The sequence below is a fragment of the Ricinus communis genome, chromosome 1, assembly GCF_019578655.1.
Source record: "Ricinus communis isolate WT05 ecotype wild-type chromosome 1, ASM1957865v1, whole genome shotgun sequence".
NCBI classification, from domain to species: Eukaryota; Viridiplantae; Streptophyta; class Magnoliopsida; order Malpighiales; family Euphorbiaceae; genus Ricinus; species Ricinus communis.
In genome coordinates this window covers 10,129,190-10,153,241 of record NC_063256.1, presented here as the reverse complement: position 1 = coordinate 10,153,241, position 24,052 = coordinate 10,129,190, and the positions used below count along the sequence as shown (strand labels likewise).

The 24,052-nt window shown below is 28.5% G+C and overlaps 2 protein-coding genes across 2 annotated transcripts; both read right to left on the bottom strand.

The window, feature by feature from the left end:
- Nucleotides 1-3,932: 3,932 nt before the first annotated feature.
- LOC8273048 (cytochrome P450 78A3) lies at nucleotides 3,933-6,044 on the bottom strand. Its single transcript, XM_002533288.4, has 2 exons — nucleotides 4,967-6,044; nucleotides 3,933-4,809 (listed from the first exon to the last, which is right to left on the bottom strand). The coding sequence occupies exons 1-2, from the start codon at nucleotides 5,939-5,941 to the stop codon at nucleotides 4,192-4,194; spliced, it is 1,593 nt and encodes a 530-aa protein (XP_002533334.3). The 5' UTR covers nucleotides 5,942-6,044; the 3' UTR covers nucleotides 3,933-4,191.
- Nucleotides 6,045-20,111: 14,067 nt separating this feature from the next.
- On the bottom strand, nucleotides 20,112-23,900 carry LOC8278400 (uncharacterized membrane protein At1g16860). The gene is made up of 4 exons (XM_048376109.1): nucleotides 22,778-23,900; nucleotides 21,394-21,549; nucleotides 20,655-20,866; nucleotides 20,112-20,564 (listed from the first exon to the last, which is right to left on the bottom strand). Exons 1-4 carry the CDS (start codon nucleotides 23,087-23,089, stop codon nucleotides 20,354-20,356), a joined length of 891 nt encoding a protein of 296 aa, XP_048232066.1. The 5' UTR covers nucleotides 23,090-23,900; the 3' UTR covers nucleotides 20,112-20,353.
- Between the last annotated feature and the right edge of the window lie 152 nt (nucleotides 23,901-24,052).

Here is a 24,052-nt window from a genome sequence, read left to right as displayed (position 1 = left end):
AAGAAGGAAATGATTTGATCCCACCCATAGCATTATTATATAAACCAGGTAGAATAGTGGTTTTTCTTTATGTCACAATTAAATTATATTATGCATCAATTGACACATATTAGCATCTTTCGCATTCTGAAAATAAATCATCAAAATGAAAGCTCTAAATAAGTTGACAAATCATCAAATTTTAGAAACATGAAAGGGTCTCTACAAAGTTGAGCAATATGATGGAGTTATTAATTTGGAATATAAATATATTATATATATACACACACGTACGTATGTTTGTACAAATACTTTTGGTCCTTGAGATTAATTTTAGTTAATTATTGGCATATGCCACATGTGTGAGTCATTTAAATTATTATCTTTTATCATGAGATTGTGCTAAAATCTAAAGACCCTTTTCTTTTCTGAGTTCTAAACTCTATTGACATAGTTTTACTAAATCCTAAGAAATAATAATTATTTGAGCTAAAGAATTTTAAAATTAATAAGTTATAATAACCATGATATTTAATAAGTTAAGGAATTTAAAATAAATATTAAAATTTAAATTTAGTAAAAGTAAAAAAAAAAAAAATAACCACATAGCTAAGAAAATGAAATTAAGATAAGCGAGGGAGTGAAATAAATAAAAGTGAAAGTAATAATAAATTAAAAAGAACTCGCTTATGAATACTAGAAATAAATATAAGCTATATGCTAATCTGAATGAGCAATAAGCTACAATTTTTAGGAAAGTAAACATATAAAATATTTGATGAAGTCTTTGATGATTTTTTGATAATGATTACTGGTGCCATTACTTGGAGTCAGTTCTTCAATTTATGGACTTTTTCAGTTTGGAAATTATGTTTATTTAATTCACTGACTTAATAAAAGAAACTTATTAGGCAGTTAAATATGTATATTTATGTTGAAGAAAATAATGCTATGAAACTCTCCAATTTTTGTAGCTTATAATAAACTCTTGCAAAATGAAAACTATTTCTTACCATTTTTCACCATTGAACTCTTCATCTGTCATAACCATAACAACCTAATATATATTTAATTTAAATAAATATACAGTATTAATTAGAGAATAGTCTGTTTGATATTTTCATTTGGTAAATTAAGAAAATTTTGGAATTTGATTTCCTTTTATTTGTTATCCAGACAAAGTTGATGGAATTATATTTTTTCTTTTTTTCATAGTCAAGAGACATTGAAAATGATGAGTGCTAATTTATATGGTAAAAAGCTATGTAAGAAATAATTATTCCGTAATAGGAGTATGAATTCTCTAGCTAAACTAGTCAATTAATTAGTTATATGAGCTGGCAATCTATCATTGGTTTGCAACGCTTGTAATTTTTATATAGACAGTGACACATGTACAAATGGGGTATTAGCATTTTAGTATATATACATTCTCTTGTTGTTTTTCTTCTCATCGATTGTGCCATTTCCTCAGTAATAATAATAATAATAATAATAATATAATATTAAGTAACTGGTTTGTAGCTAAACATTTGGATAATCATGCTATTTCCTAAAAGGTCGGAACCAAACAAGATAGACATGTTCCGATTTTGGAGTCTAATCACAGCGTAGCTGCCGTTACTGGGCCCTCTTAACTTACAAAACTATATATTATATGAGATGGGGGGCGATTTTTAATTTTTATTTTGGTAAATATATTTTTAGTGGCCCTATTTGTCTAAGAATGATAATCGAGTGGTTAGATTTTTAAAATTAATAATTAAGTATATTAATTTATAAAAATATAATAAATTAGTGTTTTTAAAAGGTGATATTCAAATTTTGCTTAAATTTTTACAGATATAAACGAGAGGGTAAAAATTATTCAAGGCGTCAAAAATTAAAGTGGATCCATTAGTGTATAGTCTTAAGGTAAATTTTATATTATATAACTTGCTTTCTCTAATCTCTAGTAATCCTCATTTTAGTAGTCATAATCTTTAATTTCTAATTCATTAATCCTGGTATTTATTGCGTTATAAAACTCTAATGACTTGGTAAAAACACATTTATATATGATAAAGAAGTTTATGATTTTATTGTTTTTACAATAGATCTTTACTATATGTCTCTTATTTTATCTCATTTAACATAAGAAATATCCACAATAGTATTTATAATATGTGACACGCTAATAATATTTTATTATTTTTTTTTTTACAAATTAACACACTGAATTGTTAGTTTTGAAAATCCAACCACTAAATTGTTATTTTTTGATAAATTTAGATACCAAAAATATAATTAACCCTTTATTTTAGATATTTTTTAAGGTGGATGAAGGACCATTTGTACTCTCATCATGAGTAATATTAGGTCAATATTGGTTCATCGCGGCAATTAAATTTGAAATAGCTTCTATTAGAAAATAATTTAGGAAAAATAAGGGTAACGACCACAATCATAATTTATTACACGCTACAACTGAATTTTCCCCAATCGTTTTTGCTTCCAATCATGGACATTTACTTCTACAAGAAAAAATGTGATTAAAATTATACTTTCTTTAAATAAATAAACCAATAGAAATAATTATAATTAGATGAATAATTAGTTAAACTAGACAACTTTAAATTTACTTTTTTTAATATTTAAAAACAATTTCAGATTAACAGACCTAAAATTTAAATTAATTTTGTTTACTTCTTTTTCTTTTTTTTTTTTTTTTGTTGTAAGATAATGAACTAGTTTTATTTTATATTTGGTTTAATTACCAATTTAATTTTAAATTTTATTATTTTTAACTATTTTATGTAATTGATTTAAAATCTTAAAATAAATATTAATATTTTTATTTATTTTTAAGAATATTTTTTGATAATTATTTTTATAATTTAAAAACATGGCAATTTGACTTTACTAAAAAGTAATAATTATAAATTAATAAAGAGGGTCCAAGATAAAATTAGTAATTAGCCCTTACGTTTTAATCCTTACACTTTTTTTATTTATTATTGAAAATTATTTATAAAAAATAAATTGAAAGTATAAATATTTATTTAAAATTTTAAAAGATTTAAATTAAATTTTTAAAAATGTCAGATTTAGAATTTAATTAGTAATTAGAACTTTCCAGTTTAATCTTTATGTTTTCATATTATAATTTTTACTTTTTTAATCTTAATTTTCATAGTAACCATAATCCAACAAAATCATATAAAAAAGACAGCAACTCTTCGATGAAAAGCAGAAAATATAATTGGAAGAAAAGAGGAGTTGTCTTACATATTATTATTTAACAAAAATAAAATTTTAAAATTTTAATTTGACTTTTTATGTGATTTTAGAAACTGTTAATTTTTAAAGCATAAATCGAAGAAACCAAATAATAGTTTTATTAAATCTAAGTGTAAGAGAGAAATTAGAGTTTGAATTTCTTGTGGTTTATATTTATAAATGTTATAAACTTTAGCTCTCCTTTTTGTTGCGGATATACGAATTGATTAATCTACTGGCAGAGCTTTAATCGGGTAGCAATCTTTCTCCATCGCGGTAGGGGCGACAAAACCCTCATGACAAAGATCCCCAAGCAGACAAAATTTAAAATAAAAATGAAAGAGAACACATTGGTAAAAATTATGACATGACAGGCAGTGGTGTGATTAGTGAAAAAGAAAGGTACATTACATTACAACATCAGACGTCCTCTTCGGAGAATGACGGCTTCTTACATTAATTAAACAATGTTCAGATCTTTTATAACTTATCTTATATGGTCAAATGCTGGTTTTATATGGGTGACGGCCCAGAATCTTGCATGGAATATATTTACTTGCATAGTTTTGTATGTGATAAAGGTAATAGTTAATATTAAAATAGGACATCATTATGATTCTTTTACTTTTGACTTAAAATTTATCATCAGATTAATAATTTAGCATTTGAAAATAACTATAATACAATGTAAGAGATTAAAGCCAAGTGAGAGATTGAAAACTTGTATTACTTTTCACCCATATTTACATGATGATGAGTTGGAACCATGTCATATATTATAAGAGAGACACATTAATAATACCCAACACTGTCAAATTTAAAATAAATAAAGAAAAAGAACTGACACCCAATAGATACACCAAAGACAACAGGATCATATGGTGGATCAAGTTTTAAGATTTTGTGAAATTAACCCTTCCACAAATAAGTACTTTACTGGCACTGAAAAGGATTTTAAGGCCGCCTGGGCTGCAGTTTAACCGTCAAGGGGTTAGCCATCTCACAGGACAGTCCCAAAATCTCCGACAAGTCAACCGTGATATCATCACATGGTACCCATTCAAACTCATGTAACAGTGTTGCAACCCAAAAGGTTACCGTGGTTAAGCCTAAATTTTTTCCCGGGCAAGTCCGCCTACCTGAACCAAACGGTGCGAGTCTAAGATCCGACCCGAGAACAGAAAACTCCATATCTCCATCTTTTGCTACAAATCTTTCAGGAATAAATTCAAGTGGGTCAGCCCACAAATCTGGATCTCTTGCTATGGCCCACATATTTACCATTGCTGTGGTCCCCGCAGGCACGTGATACCCATCAATAGTTGTATCAGTCATGGCTAACCTGGCCCATGAAAGAAGTGGGCCTGGTGGGTGTAACCTCAACACTTCCTTCACTACCGCCTGTAGATACACCAGGGAACTTATATCAGACTCATCAACGTCCCTCGATTTGCCTACAACCTTATTAAGCTCATCTTGGACCCTTGATTGAACATCAGGATGAAGAGCCATCCTTGCCAGTATCCACTCTATCAAAACTGCCACAGTGTCCGTCCCCCGAAATATCATTTCCTAGTCATAAAAAGGGAACAATCACATGAAATTAATCAGTACAAAACAACACTCGATTAAGGTACACACGCTACCAAACATACATGTTCGTACCAGAAGTTAATAGCAAGGTACAAATGATTAATATTAATAGGTGCAACATGTTTGCTTAGCTTACCCAAAGCACTGCGATCATATCGGCGTCTGTTAGCTTATCAGGGCCTTGAAGGGACAGCAAAACATCAACGAAATCTCGGGTTTCGACGGCGCCGATTGGAAGTCGGTGCTCTGCGATGATTCGGCTAACAAAACGGTTCACTTTAGGCAGGAGGTTTGAGCATCTGCAGCGGATTTTTTGAGGATCAAAATCAGATAACCAAGGAAGGTGGTCGGTCCAATTAAGGGTGCCTAATAAATCATAACCTTCATCAACTAGTGCTCTGAGTTGTTCCACTTCATTATTTAGAGAGTCTAGTCTATATTCGCGTCCAAAGACAGAACACATCATGTTGTTCAAGGAAGCACGTTTAAGTACTCCGCGAACAGTAATACTGTGATGATGTTCCTTGAATATGGCCACCATCTCAGAAGCGATTATTAGTCTTTGAACCCCGGCAGCTTTGATTTGCTTAGGGCAGAATAGATGATTAGCAGCTATTCTTCTCAGCGTTCGCCAGTACACGCCATAAGGAGCAAAACCAATTGCTCTGTTGAACATTAGTCTATAAGCAGACTCTTTAACTGGACGATCAGCAAACACGCTACGGTTGAGTATTTCTTTAGCGACATCAGGATTGCATGTCACTATAACACGAGTCTCGCCGAGGCTAAAAGCCATAAGCCTCTTGGCTTTACATTTCTCAGCAGCGGCTGCAATCCGGTGGTGAGCAAGGGAAGCCATGAGGCTCATGCTCCCAAATAAAGGCAATCCTCGGGGACCTGGGATTGGTTTAGCTCTAGTAGAAGCACAATAACCCTTCTTGAGCTTGTACTTTCCCCAAGCTGGACCACCAGGATGAACCCAGTAAAGAAAGGCAATGGCTAGCCAAGCAAGACCCATGATCAAAACTGACCATGCAATGTTTTCTTGTGTAAAGGCTCTGCATTTAGAGACTAAAGCAATGACCCAAACGCTATCTATGTCAGTTCTCATGGCTGATTTGGGAATGGAAAGAGAAACAAAGGTTACTAGCAAACACAAACAGGAACAGAAGGGAGTGGTGTTCGATTTTTGGGCTGTATGGGAGGAGGTTGGTTGGGAAATATATATAGGGAGGAGTGAGGTGGTCTAAAAAGCTTTAACAGAGTAGAGCAGGGTATTCAATTAAATAAATAAATATAAAATAAAATGAAATAAATTATACATAACCGTTATATACTGAGAAGTAGGACCGTATAACTGATCATACAATTATATAAATTTGGCGAGGAATTTTGAGCAGCGCCGCCACGAATGCATGACGATATGTAGAAAAGTAACCTTCCAAATCGGTCCGCGTGTAAACGACGCTCCAGTCGCGTGAGATCCTGTGGCTACATTGCTGACGTACTATTGTCTAGAGCACTGCCGTATGAATACGCCAATCAGACGAAAGTGAGCTACCCATGTCACTATTGTAATTTATGGTATTTGCTTAATTGACCATTAATAACATTTAACTCTCTAATCGAAAAACAAATAAAAAATGGTAGTTTGATTGGTTTTCTTTTTTATGTCAATATCTGACTGATATGACAATTCTGTGAACATTTATATATAGAAAAGTAAATAATAGATAATTAAATAATTTTTTTATAGCGGATGATTCTTCTTAATTTTATTTTTCATTTACAAAATTCTTTTATTAACTTATTATTTTATTTCCTGCTGATGAAAAATTGGATTCATAATCACTTTTTTTTTTCCTTGCAATTAATAAATTTGAAAATAAAATAAAAAATTAGAGATAAAAAATATGTGAAAATAAGAAGAAAATAAAAATAAGACAATAGTGAAAGATTAAGATCTGAAAAAGAAAAATACATTAAGAAAATAATAGGGAGATTAATAAAAACAAATAATTGCCTATTCTAAGTATTTTCAGATGAATGGTATCTTCATGCTCCTCTACTCTTATAATTTATATATTTGATATAGGTAAAAACAGTTACTCGAGAATGAAGAGAGGAAAACATTACTAGAAATATCAAATTAGCAAAAGGAATAATTTGTAAACTATGTTTCGTACCATTTTGATCCTTCACTTTATTCACAGTCTTCAAAGAAGAAAAATTAGGTTTTTGTTTGTTTTCATTCTTTCATTTTCTTTCTAGTGGATAGTTAAATCTGTGATGATACTTGTCCAAAAAAAAAATCTATGATGATAAATAAAAATTCTTGTTATATAAGCTAATGTTTCTAACGTGTTGAATTGGTTTTTTAATTTTTTATCATCATTACATAATGTATATTACAATTATAATGAAAGATGGGCGATATATTTTCAATTTGACATTAACTAATTGTTACATATTTAATTATTTTAAATTAATAGATATAATTTAATATATAAATTAGGAATATATATTAAACATTGTTTTTATTAGATGATATTATTCGGACTCAATAGTAAAATCCATGTAAAAGGTATATCTTAAAGAAACAATCATTATTCACTGCTTCTAATCCATTATAACATTCATAATATGAAAATCAAGAAAAATTTCTTTGTTTGCGGTTTAAGACGCCAGCAGCAATAGCAATGAGATCGTGCCAGTATCCTTGGTAGGAAAATACATCATGCCAATAATCTAGAACCAATACTGAAGAATAGGACGAATCAATGTGAAGATAATCACTGTGTATTTTACTCTATTAATAATTTTGTTTAAACATTATAACATCATTTATTAACTATAGTAGTTGTAACTGCCCTAATTGGTTTATAACAGATAGAATAAAATTTGATTACTGCATCACACAAGGATTCATTCTCCATAAAAATATTAAATGATGTTTAATTTTTTTTTTCCTTTTTCTTTTGAATTTGGAAAAATATTTCATAGTGACTGCCTATTCAAAGACGTACAAGACTTAACTAAATATGGAAGCATATATATTATATTACTAACGTCAAGAAAGTCATTTTTGAAGTAGTTAGCAGGGATATCCTTTGGCATGTTATTTTCATATGATGGTATTAGACATTATTCGATTTATATACTCAGAAAGAAAAAAAAAAAAAAGTACTTAAAAACTTTTTCTTCAGAAGTGTTGACCTCTAAAAGAAAGGGACTGCTTATGTAATCGATTGCTTAATTAATCAAATATAAGGATCAAGGGAACAAACAAAAGATTTCATCAGGTAAAATAAAATCAATAAAATTAAATTAAACCTCACTGATTTGCAAAGACCAGAACAAAAGAAAAAGGAAAAAGAGGTCTAAAAACAGCTGGTTAATGAAAGCAAATTGTAGTGGGGACCAGAGCTTCAAGTTTATTGCTGAATGCTTAAGAACTGCGCGTGAGGTTTTACTCGGACAGTGTAACATGGGGCTGTAGTAAGTTTCTGGTTTAAACGAATGACACGTGGGGGTCGCTGTGGCGCTACGCTGTCGGGTACCAAGTAAAGGTCGCACATGAGACCCATGCACTCATGCTCTCGTCTCCTTTCTTCGTTCACCGTTTTTGCCCTAAAGCAAAAAGAAAAACAAAAGGTATGGCAATGGCAACATTGGCCATAAGCATCGCCTGTTGAACCGCCACTTGTCGGTTTCATGCAAATGTCTATAGTCGTGACGGTGATTAGGCGGACTACCCGCGTACCGAAGTAATTAATGTGTCCAGTCGCACGTGGCGTTCACATAGGGCTAAAAGAAATAAATAAATATAGTTTCAGTAATACCCTCGTGGTTATTGCGTTTTAAGCGACGAAGTGGAAGGGTAAAAAGGAGAATAGAGTGATTAGACAGCACACGTGGTATCGTATACCGTTGTCTCAGTATTAGAAGGGGACATGGTATTTAGAGAAAGTTAATTATACGGGGCCCATATTGTCAATGTAGGATCAGAGTGCGTCACGTGTACACCCAATGCTTGCTCTGCTTGATTTCAATGTTGCACGACGAGCTATCCCTGACCGTTCATCTTGTGACCTTTTTTCTTTTGGTAGATACTAGCTTTGTTACTTAAATTAGCAACCGTGTGGTCAAACCTGAGTGAGGGATTTGGGATTGGAATAACTCATACCAATTTCATCCTTTTTTTAAATTCTTTTTACCTTGTAATTTACTACATAACTTAATTTGATGTTTTTTTCTTTGTCCTGTGCGTTTATTTTAGTCTCGGAAAGTTTAAAGAAAATCATAAAATAATATAATATAGTGTTTTTTTTGTCTGAAAGAATATCTTTTCCCGAATCATTCCCAACTATTCTTTCTTTCTTTTTCTTTGGTCTTATCGATCTTCAATGCTCTTTCCTTTTGTCCCTAATTGAAACAAATCTAAGGTCACGCTTAAGAATTAAGATTACTTGCCAATGCAAAATCAAAGGATTTGGTGGAGTTTATATAGCATTAAATGCTTAGCAAAACCGATCTGTATGGTCCAGATTGAACCGATTGATTGAGTGTAATATGGGCATACGAAAAAATAATTCAATTTATATCTATTTATCTATGCAATTGACAACAGCTGTGATGACATCGTTCATTTGATCTAATTATACATATAAAATTAAAAGGGTCTAATTTAGTAGTTTTTAATCCATCTTAGGAGAGTACATTTTCTTTTATTTAATTACGCGATGTTGATAAGCCTTTTTTATTTGTGCCTTTGGTAACATTTTATGATTCTTATAATGTCTTCTAATTGTTTTTCAAGTAAGTTTTTGAATCTGATGGATCAATTTTAATTGTTGTTGTAATATGTTAATTCTCAACCTGATGTAAAAAAAAAAAATATATATATATATATAAATCTCCATTAATGAAAATATAGAAGTATGTATTTTTAAACAAAATAATATTGGGCGGTAGCCTATGTAAAATTAACAAAAACACAACACTAAATTTTAAGAATTGTGAAGAATTAAAATGAATTCTGAAGCTGATTTTAGTTCTATTTTACTTGTATTAATTAGTGTAAAATTTTTCAAAGAAAAAATGAAGGAAAACTGAAAAAAAAAAAAAAAAAAGAGAGGAAGGAATTTGTTGCTGCAATTATGTGTGATGATCGCCTTTGTTGAGTTTCTCAAGGCCCGTAAACATGGTTGTTAATGCTTGAAAGATTGTACTTAGGAGATTCATTAAAGTGGACAAAGTCTTTTGGTTATTAGTTCTTCAGGGTTGAATATATTCTCTATCTTGTCTACTTCTTATAATTAGCTTCGATATAAGTATCTAAATGCAATTTATTCTTTCTTCAAAATAAATTAATTATTTCTCAATATTTTAAAAAACGAAAAAGAATTTTTAGAAAGAGGAGAGCATCTCTTTTAAAAGAGAAGAGAATTAAATTATTGATTGTTATACATTCAAATGTATATGTTGGCCAAAAAAAGAATTTAAGAATTAGGTGAGCTGAAAATGCTAAAATGTGGGTTAAGTTTTATATTATTTCTTTTAACAATGGATAGTGTGTTAGTTTAAAGAAAATGAAAAATTTCTTTTCAATATATATATATATATATATATATATATATATAATAAATTAAGAGTTTAATATAGTTATATATTTAAGACTCAAATTTAAAATTTTAGTCAAATTAAAAAGGACTCTTACTATTTTATTTAAACATTTTTAGATAACAAAAAATTGATAAAATAGTAAATAAATTATCACATTTAAAAAAAAATCTTGAATTTCAACCTCCATATTTAATATTTAGTCACTAGACTAAATCTTAGTATTTAAAATATGGATTAACAGTATGCATTCGGTCTAAATTACACTTATTAGATTGTAGCTATTAGATATTAAATTTTCAATTTTAACTACTAAAATTTATTATCTGCTGATTACTAAATAGAAAACAAAATTAATAGAGGATGGGAAAGAAACCCATACAGAATTTGATAGCTTATTCTAACAAAATCCAATATAGTAGGTTATGCTTATATGTGTAAAATACATCAAGTGCGCGCTAGGAGCATTTGGGTTAAATTAGACTTTATTCCTGTAGGATTTGGAATTGAAATCTAAATTCTAATTTGAAAGATCAGACGACAATACAGTACTTTTTTTGTTTGAGGTAATTACTATTTGCCTCTTCTATTTTTTATACTGATTGCCTCATAACATTTAAAAGATATATTTTTTTATTTTTTTATTTTATAGTTTTATACTACAAATCTCTTTTGTCAGAATTTCTATTAGAGAATCGTTAATTAGTTTTGGTTATATAATATTTTATTTTTTATTTTTTTATATTACCATATAAATTAATCTATATATTTTATTTATTGCACTAAAATCATCTTTCATTTTGAAAGTCAATGTAATTAAAGAATTAAATTAATAAAAAAATATAATTTAATTCTTAAATTGTCAAAAAATATAATATAATTTTCAAATCTCTTCTACGAAGTCTCACGAGACGATGATCAAGTACGTTTACCGTTGAAGACTGTTTATTATATATTAAAAGAGGACACTTTTTTACTATGTTTAATACTTCTTAGAGTACAAGATTTCTCTAATATGTTAAACATTAATCTAAAAATAATTATTTTATAAAATAAATTAGGTGATCTAGCGCTTGATTAAAAAATTTGTAAATAGGATAAATTACTATAAGTATATATATATATATATCTTTATTTACAATCAATAACATTTACTTTTTTTTTAATATATTATCTGTAAATCATAAGATATATAGGTAAATGTGACATCAATTATTAAAATTATATTTTAGTAATAATTAATATTAAATGTATATAAAATTATTGAAAAATGAATTCTATGAATTGATTTCGTAATAAGATACTAAAGTGAAATTCAATATAAAAATATCTTCGTTTTTTAAATTAAAAGTGTTAAATGGTAGGATAATTTTTAGAATTTATCCTTTTTATATATACGGATATTATCTATGCTCAAGATTTTATGTCTGCCTAATCCTCAATGTCTGGTGTTGTTGTGTCAAATGAATTCGTTGAATTGTTGTCTGAAAAAAGTATTAATATAAACTCTAATAAAGTTAAGAATCCTACTTTATATTGCTTTATTTAGTTTAAAATATTAAAAAAATGTAAGACCCATAGGTTTAATCCCTCAATTAATATACTTATGACTTATTCTATTGAAAAATTAGTATGTGCATCAAATGCATCTCTTCCACGTTCACAGAATTAGTGAAATTGTATTTTAATTATTTACCTGTGAATATATCCACATATATGCTAAATGCATCAAGTATTTTTTTTAACTAATATTAATATACTGGTAGACTAAAGACGGGGGCTTTGTATTTAACAGGTTAGTCCAATTTGAAGCTTTTTCCTTGAAAAATCGATTTATAGACAGAATTGTGAATAAATGATTAGACCTTTCATAAGAAGATTTAGACAGAATTGCACCAACTCAATTTGACCCACTTGCTAATCGAAAAAGACTTGCAACTTTGTGAAAAGGAAAAACATTAAACAAAAAACAAAAAAACAAAAAAAACTAACATAAAAATACAATAATTTAGTAAATATTAAAATATAAATACATATAAACGTGATTCAAAAGCTGAACTACTGACTCCTGGGGTGATTAAATAATTCGATTATTCTGTTCCTTTTAATTTGGTCAAGATTCAGCCTGATATGATAATTACCAAAAGAAAGCAACAATTAATCCACAAATTTTAGGGTTTTCTTCTCTGTTACTAATTCTATTTTTGCCTAAAAATGATAATGTTTTTCTTGTTTGTTCCAAATTATAATTGTTAGTCTAGCAAGTATTACAAATATTCTTCAATAATTAATATAGATGTCATCATATGCAATTAATTTTTATATTTTTAAAATAAATAAGGAAAGTGTGAATTAACTTCATATCTAACACAAGGAAATTGAATATAAGCCTTCTTGTTGGGGCTTCGGAGGTTCAAGGAAGTTTCTTTATTCTTAGAAGAGTCGTCGATTAGTCTCATCACGAAAACTTAATTTAAAATAAGTGTTTTATTCTATTGGTCAATGTAATGTATAATTGAGGTATGATCCAAATCTATTATCGATGCCTCATTCTGCTAAACGTTGGAAAATTGTTGTGTAGAAATGAACTTATCAGACATTAATTAATAGTTAATTTATACAAATTTTAGTAATTTTTAGTACTCATCGAAGAATATTCATGAGAGACATAACTAATAATTCCAGAGTAAACGTTCAAACTAGGGCTTAATTTAATCTTAAATCCAAATCAATTGATAAAAGAAATTGTAGCTGAAGAGGGAAGTTTCTTGGATGTTAAGGCATGGGATGATTTTTCTACTCCACATTATGAGAACTGCAGGCTGATGGGAGCCATTATATTGAATGGACCTTTTCTGTTTAATATTATTTGAATGATTCCAATCAACATTAACTCTCGTTGGCTCCTTGGAATGTACTTTTATGTTTAAACCGTCAAGAAATGCTTAAGAAATCACCCTTTTGCTTTGAATTCCTTAACTTGTTCTTTGGAGCAACTTAAAATATAGGAAAGTGATAATAACATAGAATGCTGCCCAAAACTCCAAATCCTTTCTTATTTAGCAATGTTTAAATTAATTGACTATACTTTTTTAAGAAGAAATATGAATATTCCATTAATAAGAATTATTAATTACATCTTGATATAAAAAATAAAATAAAATATCCAACATCAAGAAATAATATGTAAAGACATTTACTTATAATAATCATTAATCGTGTTAATGAAACAATAGATTATAGTTCAACGACAAAAACGCTTCATTCGGTGACATTCGGTCACATATCAACTTTATAGGTATCTTTTGACGAGCCCGATTGTTTGAATGTTGGATTAAATATTTTTTTTTCTTTTTATCATTTCCATAGAAAGAGAACTCAACATCCACTTAATCTAGAACCATAAAACATAATAGAATATTATAAAACTCTTTAAAAAAAATATTAATACTTAATTATTGAAACTAATTAATAAAAAAAAATTACCGCCGACCTAAAAGTGATCAATAGTGGACCAAAAGATGAAATATTAATAAAAAACAAAAAAAAATTGATTATTTCATCTTCAAATGACTTAAAATAAAAATAAAAATAACCAAAGTGATAATATAACTCACAAAAAAGAATTATTTTCTCAATCCTACAAAGACAGTCCATTTTTATAGATGGACTAGAAAAATGTAGAATTATTTAGTTAATTTCATTTATTATAATTATTACTATAATTTTTTAAAATACTTTAATTAAATTCTCTATAAAAGCTATAATATTAAGAGTCTAAAATGCGAAATTTAATTGCATATGATAGTATCTATATTAACTAATTTACTAAACAAACAATTAGAAAAGGAAATGAACTATAATTTGAAGTGGACGAAAAAAAGACTATCCTCATTCTTAACCATTTATTATAAAACGATTTATGCAACTAGGAAAGACGCTGTGCAGCTTATAAAAATTAGTTGGTTTCCACAAAAATTAGATTCGCTTAATAATAATAATAATAGTTAAGGAGAAAGAAACCCAATCTTTGCTAGCAAATTGATTGATTTGAGGAATCAAGAAACAAAATCGATATGCAATGGAATAGATTTGGTTACTCCACAAAAGAGGCCTTTGGTATAAACAATCTTATAGTTCAGTGGCGACAGTTAAGGCCTAACGCACTTACCCTAAACAACTCATATAGTCAGTCAGTCAGGCAGTCGATGATTAGATTTGATGCCATTTATAATCTAACAAATTCCTTTCTGACAAGCCATGGGTGAGGTGGGGGAGCTCTTCAGGATTCTTGACCCTTTCTTTTCTTTTTCTTCTTCTTCTTTTTCAAAATTTGAATCTTTGAACAGAAAGAAGATATAACATTAATTTTTCAGCTTTGTGGCCGTGGTCCTTTTTTGTTTTCTGGGTTCTTTAGGCATGCACAAACACACTTGATTGGTGATGGATCATATATGCTTGCTTCCGTTCGCATCTGTGCTTTTTGACTCATAAAAGCTGAACAGAAGTATGGAGAAGTGAAGACGGGTCCTACCCGAAGACTTGCTGGGTGATTTTAAATATGGATATCTATCAAGAAAATAATATTCAGCTTTATTTAATATTCTCCGTCTAATTTCACAGTTAAGTAATATATATTAGAAATACACTGTGTGTGTGTGTTTGTTTCAAATGTCGATTATCCTTCCCAATACAGAAACAAGATAAATGTGAAGTTGAAAATAGTTTCTGTTCTTGGTGGTTTCAAATCTTATATTATTCCATATAATCATCTCAGTACCCATTACTAAATTAGTCCAATGAAGAATTTTATTTTGGTCTGCTCTGATGATTTATTGGTGGATGAAGATTACAGCTGTTAGACATTTGAACAAAAGGAATCATTATGCCAGTTAATTTATTATATTTAATCTTTCTTATTTAAACCTGAAGATATTCAATAGATAAAAGAAAAGCCAGTTCAGAAACAGCAGTAGTGCTGTAAAAAAATTACAGGTACAAACATACTAACACCAACAAGAATATGGAAGAAGAATTGTATAAAATAGAGAGGAAGGAGAGAATCCACCTTTTATAACTAAAGTGCAACCAACTAGACTTAGAAAATTAAAGAACATAAAAATTAGTAAGGCCGTAATCTTTGGGTTGATGATATTCTCTCATCCTCCCAAGATTTGATTCGAGATGGAAATAGATTATACATAATCTTGGACGCCAATTTTTAATATGGTTTCTGTATGCAACTTGCATGCACCATGCACAGGATCTAAGTTTCTTCTTTTTTCTTTTCTGTTTCCCTGTTAAATTTTTATTAATCTTCTTATATATATATATATATATATATATATATATATATATATATATCTATATATATATATATATATACATATTTCCTCTTTAGATATCAAATAGTTGTTAAAATTGGTTGGTGCAGAACAACTCATTTAGGGTATCATAGATCTATCCAAACGGAGCATATATTCCTTCCTGCACATGTTTCTCGAAGTAGTCCCCCCCCTCTAATATATATGCCTATTTTCATGCATAAATAAATATATATGTACAGGTGAATCATTGGGACTCTTGTTTAAAGAAAAATAAAAGAAACAGTTACTTTAGGATCTAACTCAATGTTTAATGATCATGAATGATTGATGATGATTATAGGAGTAAATCATTGGTTTCATAAGGATCACAAATCTTGGTTCCAGCGCATTCTTAGATTACGTTCATTAAATTAATTCACATTCCTGCTGTAAATTAATATAATGGGCTCTTTACATCCATTGGAAGTACTAGCCTGTCGTTGTTTACATATCAAACCTCACTAATCATGAGTATCATTACATTAGATCTTTAGTGTTGAAGCTGTTTATGAGACAATTATTATAGTAATTGAATGCTTAATCACTTTAACTTTGTAGTAGAAAGTTATAGGACGTTGAGAATTTTAATTTCAATTCCAAACTTTCCATCCTTCAAGCTTTGTATGCAATTTGGAGTTCAAACTCTTACCCTTCTCTTCATTCAAAATTCTTGAAAAAAAAATAAAATTATATTTGACATAAATAAATTTTATAAATTTTTATCAAACTCTTTTGCAAATTAATATTTTATGTGTTGAATATAAATAAAATTTCATTTGACGTTCTATTCCATTAAATTTTTAAAATTAGATATTACTAACCTAAATTTATCAATGATAGAATTTTTAGTGAGTTTTAATTTTATTATAAATTTTTCTCTTATGACAGTATTACTATATTCTTCTTTTCCTTCTTTTATTTATATGTTTTCTTCTCTATCTTCTTCCTTTTTTTCTTTAACTCTAATCAATTTTAAATAAATGTTGCATTTGTTACATATCACACTGGATAAAGGAATTCATTTGTAAATAAAATAATTAATCTTTTCTTATGAATGTTACTTAGTCATTTAGTTGTAAAAAGAATAAGGGAATTAAAGAAAGAAGTTGATTGTATGGTTTTCACTTGTTAATTACAGAACAACTTTGTTTGGGGTAGATTTTGATTAGAGAGTAAGCAGAAGACCAAAATAATAACCAAAGAATGTGCTGCTTCCACTACTGCAGTAGTCTCCACTAGTGCCAACAAGATGCTAATTAATTAAACTTTTTTGTGTCAGAAATTTACTGGATAGACTTATGTGTCGACTGCGAAGTCAATTAAAGTAGGAACTTAGTCAACTTCTGGAAAGTAAATTTGTCAATAATAATATTGTATTTGTATGAAGGAAAGGCAGCCATATCTGATACATACATAGTTGAAATTAGCAAGTGAAAGAAGAAATTGTTCTTCTAATTATCTTTTAAATCAAATTGATGACATTTATTGACCAAGACCATAAACCCAATAAGTTATTGCCAATTAAAAATACTTTTCCAGTTATGAAAATGATATTTCGCTATTTGTAATAATTACAAATTAATATTTGATGCCAAGTTTAAGTGATAAGATTAAGTTTAGCTTTTTTTCTCACACTAAGTGTGTTATTATTTTTAAGGTAAATATTAGTAGACCACCTTTATTGTATAGCTCAATATTAATTTTTTTATAAATTAAAAAGTACAAATTGTTGAAAAATAAAATATTATCTATTAATTAACATTCTAAAGATTTTGAATTTCAAAGTATTTAACCCGAAATTTTGTAAATATTTTAATAAAAAGGTCAAATAAACCATGAGCTTTGGAGAAATGAAAAGATTTGTGATGCTGACAATACATTAGAAATGAAAGTGCAGCATAAAAGGTGATCCGCTGAAAAAGAAAAAGAGGTTTGATGAAATGCTTTGGATCATTATATATATATTAATTTTTAATATTTAAAATTTATTTAATATAAATATTTAATTTTTTGACACATAAAATTTTTATTTTGATATGTGTATTTATTTTGATACATGAGAATTAAGCTTATGCGTTATATTATGATTTTTTTATTAATTTATTGATTAATAAATTACATTTCTAATTAAACACTAATTTTAATATTAAAAAGTAATATATTAATAATTAATTAGGTTCCTAATTGAATAATGATTGGTTTTCTAATTAACTAATAAATTAATTTTTTAATTAAATATGGTTCTAATTATAAAAGATAATATATTTACTGATAAATTAATATTTTTAATTATATAATAATTTCTAATTCTAAAAAATAGTAATATCAATTATATTGATAGTATTAATTTATATAATATTATAATTAAATTAATAAATATTTTTAAATTAATTTTTATATTATTATATTAATAAAATTTTAAATTTTAAAAATATTTAATTTGTTATTTTTTAAAAAATATTATGAATTAATATTAAATATCAAAAAAATTATTAAATTATATTTATAGATTTAATTTTATAATTGAAATAATAATAACAGTCGTGTAATATACAAATATATGACTAGTTTTAATAATTGAGAGTTGACTCGGTATTATTTGTGATCCCAATTAAATATTCTCTCCTATATCATATAAAATATCAAATTACTAATTAAAGTTAAGAACTTTATAAAATGAATTCTTTCCTGTTAGCAATTTTTAAAATGGCCTCTATATAGTTATAAAAAATGTCGCTCAAAATTTGAGCCAATTATAAATAGAAATAAACTCTATAATGTAATAAATTATACATTTTTTAAATTCTGTCTTAATAAAATATTTCTCTATATAGTAGTTTTTGTATATATTTTATAAAAAATAATATTTTATGATAATATTTTATATTATTGTATAATTATTTTATCTTTTCAATTTTATTTATATAATATAACAAAATATTGATATATTTTACCTATGCTTGCTATCATTTTACTAATAAAATTAAATATCAAATAAAAACAATTTTAATACTTAAACTTCTATTAAGTTATAACTTCCTCAAAATTATAAATTCTATTCAATTCTAAGCGTATAATATAAATAGATTTTGATATATTTAATAGAATATATTAATTATCCTTTTAGTATCTTTAGAACTTTCTTATCTTGATATAAAATTAATTAATACTAGTTATTTATTTATGCGTTGCACGATATTTATTATTATTTTGATTATAAAATTAAAATTGTATATACAATTTAATAAATTTTTTAATATTTAATATTTGATTTATAATATTTTAAAAAATAATAGAAAACTTACTATTTTAAAATGTTCTTAATTTTTTTTAAAAGTTATTAGAACAATAATAGAAAAATTATTTTAAAATATTTATTTATTAATTCTAATATTGTATAAATTAATACTATTGATATAAGTTAAATTACTATTTTCTAAAATTAAAAATTAATTTTTTAATATTTAAAATATTATTTTTTATAATTAGAATTATTATCTAATTAGAAAATTAATTTATAAGTTAATATAATATTAAATTATAATTAATATTGCTATGTTTAAAATAATTATTATCTAATTAGAAAATTAATTTATTATTAATATATTATTTTTAGAATTAGAATAAATTATTAATATATTATTTATTAAAATTATAATAAATGTTTAATTAGGAATGTAACTTATTAATTAATAAATTAATAGAAAAAATTACAAAATTAAACATAAACTTGAGTCTCATGTGTCAAAAATAAATAGACATATCAAAAAAAATTCTATATGTAAAAAACTAAGTACACATGTCAAAAAAATTTTAAATCTCAAAAATGAATATATATATTATATAAATTCTTTAAATGAATATTGTTAAAAAATGAATATATAAAATAATTTATAATTTAATTTTCAAACTTATATAATACTAATAATTCTTTAAAGTTAAATTTACTTTTTTATCAAATTAGAATAAGATTTTTCTGATTAATCCAATAATATTTATAGTGGTCTATTCCAAGAAATATGATTAAAATTAAAAATCGGCCCACTTAAAGTCCTCTTCAAGAGGATGATTCTTAGAGGGGGCCCTAAAGGCCTTACACTTTGATTAGCCTCTTCAAAAGTCACTAGTTCATGAGCATGAATAAGCTAATAGTAGATTCAAAGAATGGATAGGATGATTTTTCGAATAGAAAAACAATATAAAAAATACAGATATAAGAGAGTTTTTAATATTAAGACCAGAAAGATCATATTCAGGAACTTAAATTGGAAAAATTCCGATCTAAATAAATCGGACACAAACCCTAAGATTGGGAAATACTAATTATATATGAAGTCTGAAAATTGGCCTATCCAAAAACAGCTTTCTTACAATTGATAATATTAGATGGGCTATGATAAGGACTAATACCAAAACTGAATGCACCGATACAAGTGCAACATGAAATTAGGCAAGTATAATTCTAGAAGTTACAGTTTAATCCACCAACATCTCTAAAGCCCTACACATATTGCTACTTCCTTATTGGTTAGACATTATTGTACTACCTGTTGCCTGTAATCTGGGTTCACGTTGCCAGCCATATTAGAGACCCCCAGCACCAGTCCATCGACATCAACTGGGAGAAGAAGCTTTTTCCACAGACATCCTGTAGAGAGAAGTTCTTGTGGTTGTATAATCGTCATAGTGTCATTATTTTTAATCAGCTGTCCAATTACTGTCACAAAGCTACCTTCTTGTACATACCTGTTGAAACAAACACAAATTTCTAGCTTATTACTCCTAAAAGCACATATAGATGGGAAAATGGAGCAACTGCACACACTATAGGTTTACCCTTCTTCCAACCGTAGTAGACGGGGTTCAACTGAGAGGTTTCTCTCTTGCAACCATTTCCTCAAGTGTAGAGATAGCATCCTGCACTGCCTTGCAGTGGTCACAAGTTTGTTCTCAACAATCAGGGGAACAACTTTACAACCAGGACCGGCTTTCACAATAGCTCTGATACCGGACTTTCTATCAGTTACGTAGAAGTCGGTGGAAAAGCTCTGTCAGATAGACATCCTAATCATAAAAATATCAAACTTCCAAACAAAAGTGACTTTCGAACAATTTCTAGATTAAAACAAAATCAGCAGAATGAGGTACAACAAAAAGCTGCTTGTGTTTTCTGGTTTAGAAACAATTTAAACCAAAATTTTGTTGCATAGTAATTTAATATCTCTCATTACAGTTATGGAAAATTAGATATTTTTAACACCCTGCTTCTTCAGATATTTCTATGCTTGCAATCTTTGCTAAATGCTGCACAAGGAAGACTGAGTCAGAAGATTGATAATCATATAGTAAAGCAAGAAATTTTCATATGTGCCTATCAACTCATTAGATATCTTTCTCTCGACTTGTTTATCCATAGAGAACTAAAGGATTACAACAATCAATATAAAACAAGGCTATTAAATCAGAGAGGAAACAGACATTGGCTTTTGAGAAGAGAAAAAAAAAAGCTTATCAGTATATCAAGTCTGATAGCACCATTTTTTGTTAAATTGTTTTTGAGGATGAGTACCCTTACCTCACAATATGTTAAACTCCACTGAAAGCATGATGTATTAGCGCCTTTTGCCTTCAGTCCAAATCCTCCATATTCATACAAAAGAGTAGATGAATATATACATCTAGGAGCCCTTTCATAGGAAGACTCCAAGGGAACACTCCCGCAGGATGCAAGCTAAAATCATCAGAAAAAGAAAAAAAAAATAAACAAAAGAAGAAGACAATCTGTCAAGTAGAAGTAAGCAGCAAAATTAGCAGAAATAAATTAATCATGTTTCATATGACTCTAAAGGAAATTGCTATACCACGAGAACTTACTGGACATTTCTCAACTACATTAAGTAATGAAATAACTTATCATTATGATATACTTGTATCTTTTGAAAGTAAGAACTACCGACTCCAAGTTGTATTTGACCCTAACTCTCTTTACTTTGTTTGCAAAGTACCTAGCTGCTTGGCAATTGGAACCTTGGGCATAAGTTTGAACATATTCAATGTTGGCAGAAATTAACATACTAAAGTTGGCTCTGAGTATGTGGAAACAAATACTCAAATGATACTACCATAAGTTCATAAAGTAGAAAAAACAGACATTTATCACCATAACACCTATGCTTGTGACAAGAACATACCAAATGTTCATAACACCATAGAAGTATTAGCGTGGTAACCGTGAAATCAGCAAGATTAGGACAGCTAAAGGCCAACTGAATGTCCCTGTTCAGTGACATGCAGATTACAGAAAGGTACCTTCAAGCTTCAACCTTAGTTCCTTTTTTTCCAACAATGACTGAGCCCCATCCCAAAATCCCCAATTTGTATTCTCCAATTTTGCTGAATGCAAACGCATCCTTTACAGAAATAGAGGCAATTGGCATCTAATGTGACAGAAATGAATAAATAAATTGTCGATTGAGATACACAAGGGTTGAACTTTTCACTGATTTTGATTATCACAAGACTACTTACTTTCACATTCTTTTAATTTGAAAGCTCAAATGCTGCTTTCACGATCATGCTTAACAACAAAAAGCATAAAATTCATTTTCACATTCTTTTAATAGAAAGCAGTTAAGTTATATATTGATGATAGTGAAATACATTAACCGATGCAAAAGAAAAATCAAACATGGTTGCAATCGCATAATTATCTAGAGTAAAAATTGGGTTTTCTGTTTCCCACTTAAAAGGTTGTCTTCTTCACATCATGTATATATTCATAATATTCAAAATAGCACCCAGCTATAAACCGAACTCCCAATTTCAAATGTTACAACTTTCCTACATTTACCATTCAACACATAAAAACTAAACATCCACTTAACATTTCACATTACAAAAAATTCGCAAGAAAAGCAAAAACTAAATAAGGAAATCAAGCAATAGGGAAGAAGTAGAACCCCAGTAATCTTGACAAGCTGTCCATGACGTGAAGAAGCAAGGTCAGAGTCGGGGAAAGAGCGAAGAAAGAGAAAAATAGCAGCTTTATACTTCCAATTAAGTCTGTTCCAAGCAATGAAAGATGTGACTAAAGCAGAGAGCAAAAGGAAAGAGAGAAAGAAGATTGGGTTATGGACCACAATTAGTATAAACAGAGAAACAGAGAATCCAATGACGAACAGAGACAGAAGAACGAAGATTGCTATTTCGGGAATTGGCTTGCAGCTCTCTCTGTTTCGCTCTCTCACAACCGCATTTGAGAGGTCGTTCATTACTCTCTCTTTCTCGTTCTGTCAACTCAAAGAAACTTTACTAATTACTCAAGAAAGAGTAGGGGGTGGGTAAGTGTGGCCTGGTGGAAAGACTAGTCGCAAAACGATGCCCGGGAAGCAAAACGACCCCCGTTTCCTTGGGTTTACAACAGCTAATATACCACGCCGTTTAGGCAATAACATGGTAAACGAACTTGGGAAGGGTGGGGACCGCTTCTTATTATCTAACCAAAATCTGAAGTACAAATAAACCAGATCATGCTACCGAGCCGGACTTAATCTGGCCCATCGGGCTGTATATTTTGATGGATCAGACACCCCGAGGGATACCTGAGCCTGTAAATAGATATAAGCATGAAACATGAGGTGAAGGAGGGCGCCATTATTACCCAAGATTAAGATCATCTGTCATCAATTTAATAACAAGAAATCTCAGACCGATTCGCTTCCGTTTCCCTCTTCGCCCTGTAAATGTTTCCTTCAAGAAAGGATCACCCTAAGATGATCATCTCATGGCTATTGAGAACGAACCAAATCAGAGGGTTCTATTTCTCAATCTTTCTGACTTGCTCCTACGGAACCAAGAGGTCGAAAAGATTGAGAAAAATCGGTCATTCACCGCTGATGAAGAATTTCTCGAAAAGTTAAGAATTAGTAATCCTTTTTAGAAATCGAATGGATTCGATCTTATAAATACGCGAGGAAAGTAATCAAAAAAAAAAAGAAGAACCCAAGCTATAAAATTCAAATATTTTTCTGCTTTCTGTTATAATTTCGAATCATATTGCTTACGAAATGTTAATTCCATACCCTATCCCTATGTATTGTTATTTTCAATTTGAAGAGTGGAATAATCCAGATTTAATCATTTTGTGTCAATTTATTTAGCTAAATTAGCTCTATAATGATCATTTGCATCCCTAAGATCATATAAGAGTATGAAATTATTTTTATGTCAAACAA

Bases quoted from the DNA above. Each gene is read 5' to 3' on its own strand.
- LOC8278400 (XM_048376109.1), bottom strand. From the start codon at position 23,089: ATGAACGACCTCTCAAATGCGGTTGTGAGAGAGCGAAACAGAGAGAGC. The intron at 21,550-22,777 runs GTTCTACTTCTT...TGATGATTTTAG, and splicing joins AGCTTGTCAAGATTACTGGG to CTTGCATCCTGCGGGAGTGT. The intron at 20,565-20,654 runs GTAAACCTATAG...TTGTTTCAACAG, and splicing joins CTACTACGGTTGGAAGAAGG to GTATGTACAAGAAGGTAGCT.
- LOC8273048 (XM_002533288.4), bottom strand. From the start codon at position 5,941: ATGAGAACTGACATAGATAGCGTTTGGGTCATTGCTTTAGTCTCTAAA. The intron at 4,810-4,966 runs GTAAGCTAAGCA...TTTTATGACTAG, and splicing joins ATATGATCGCAGTGCTTTGG to GAAATGATATTTCGGGGGAC.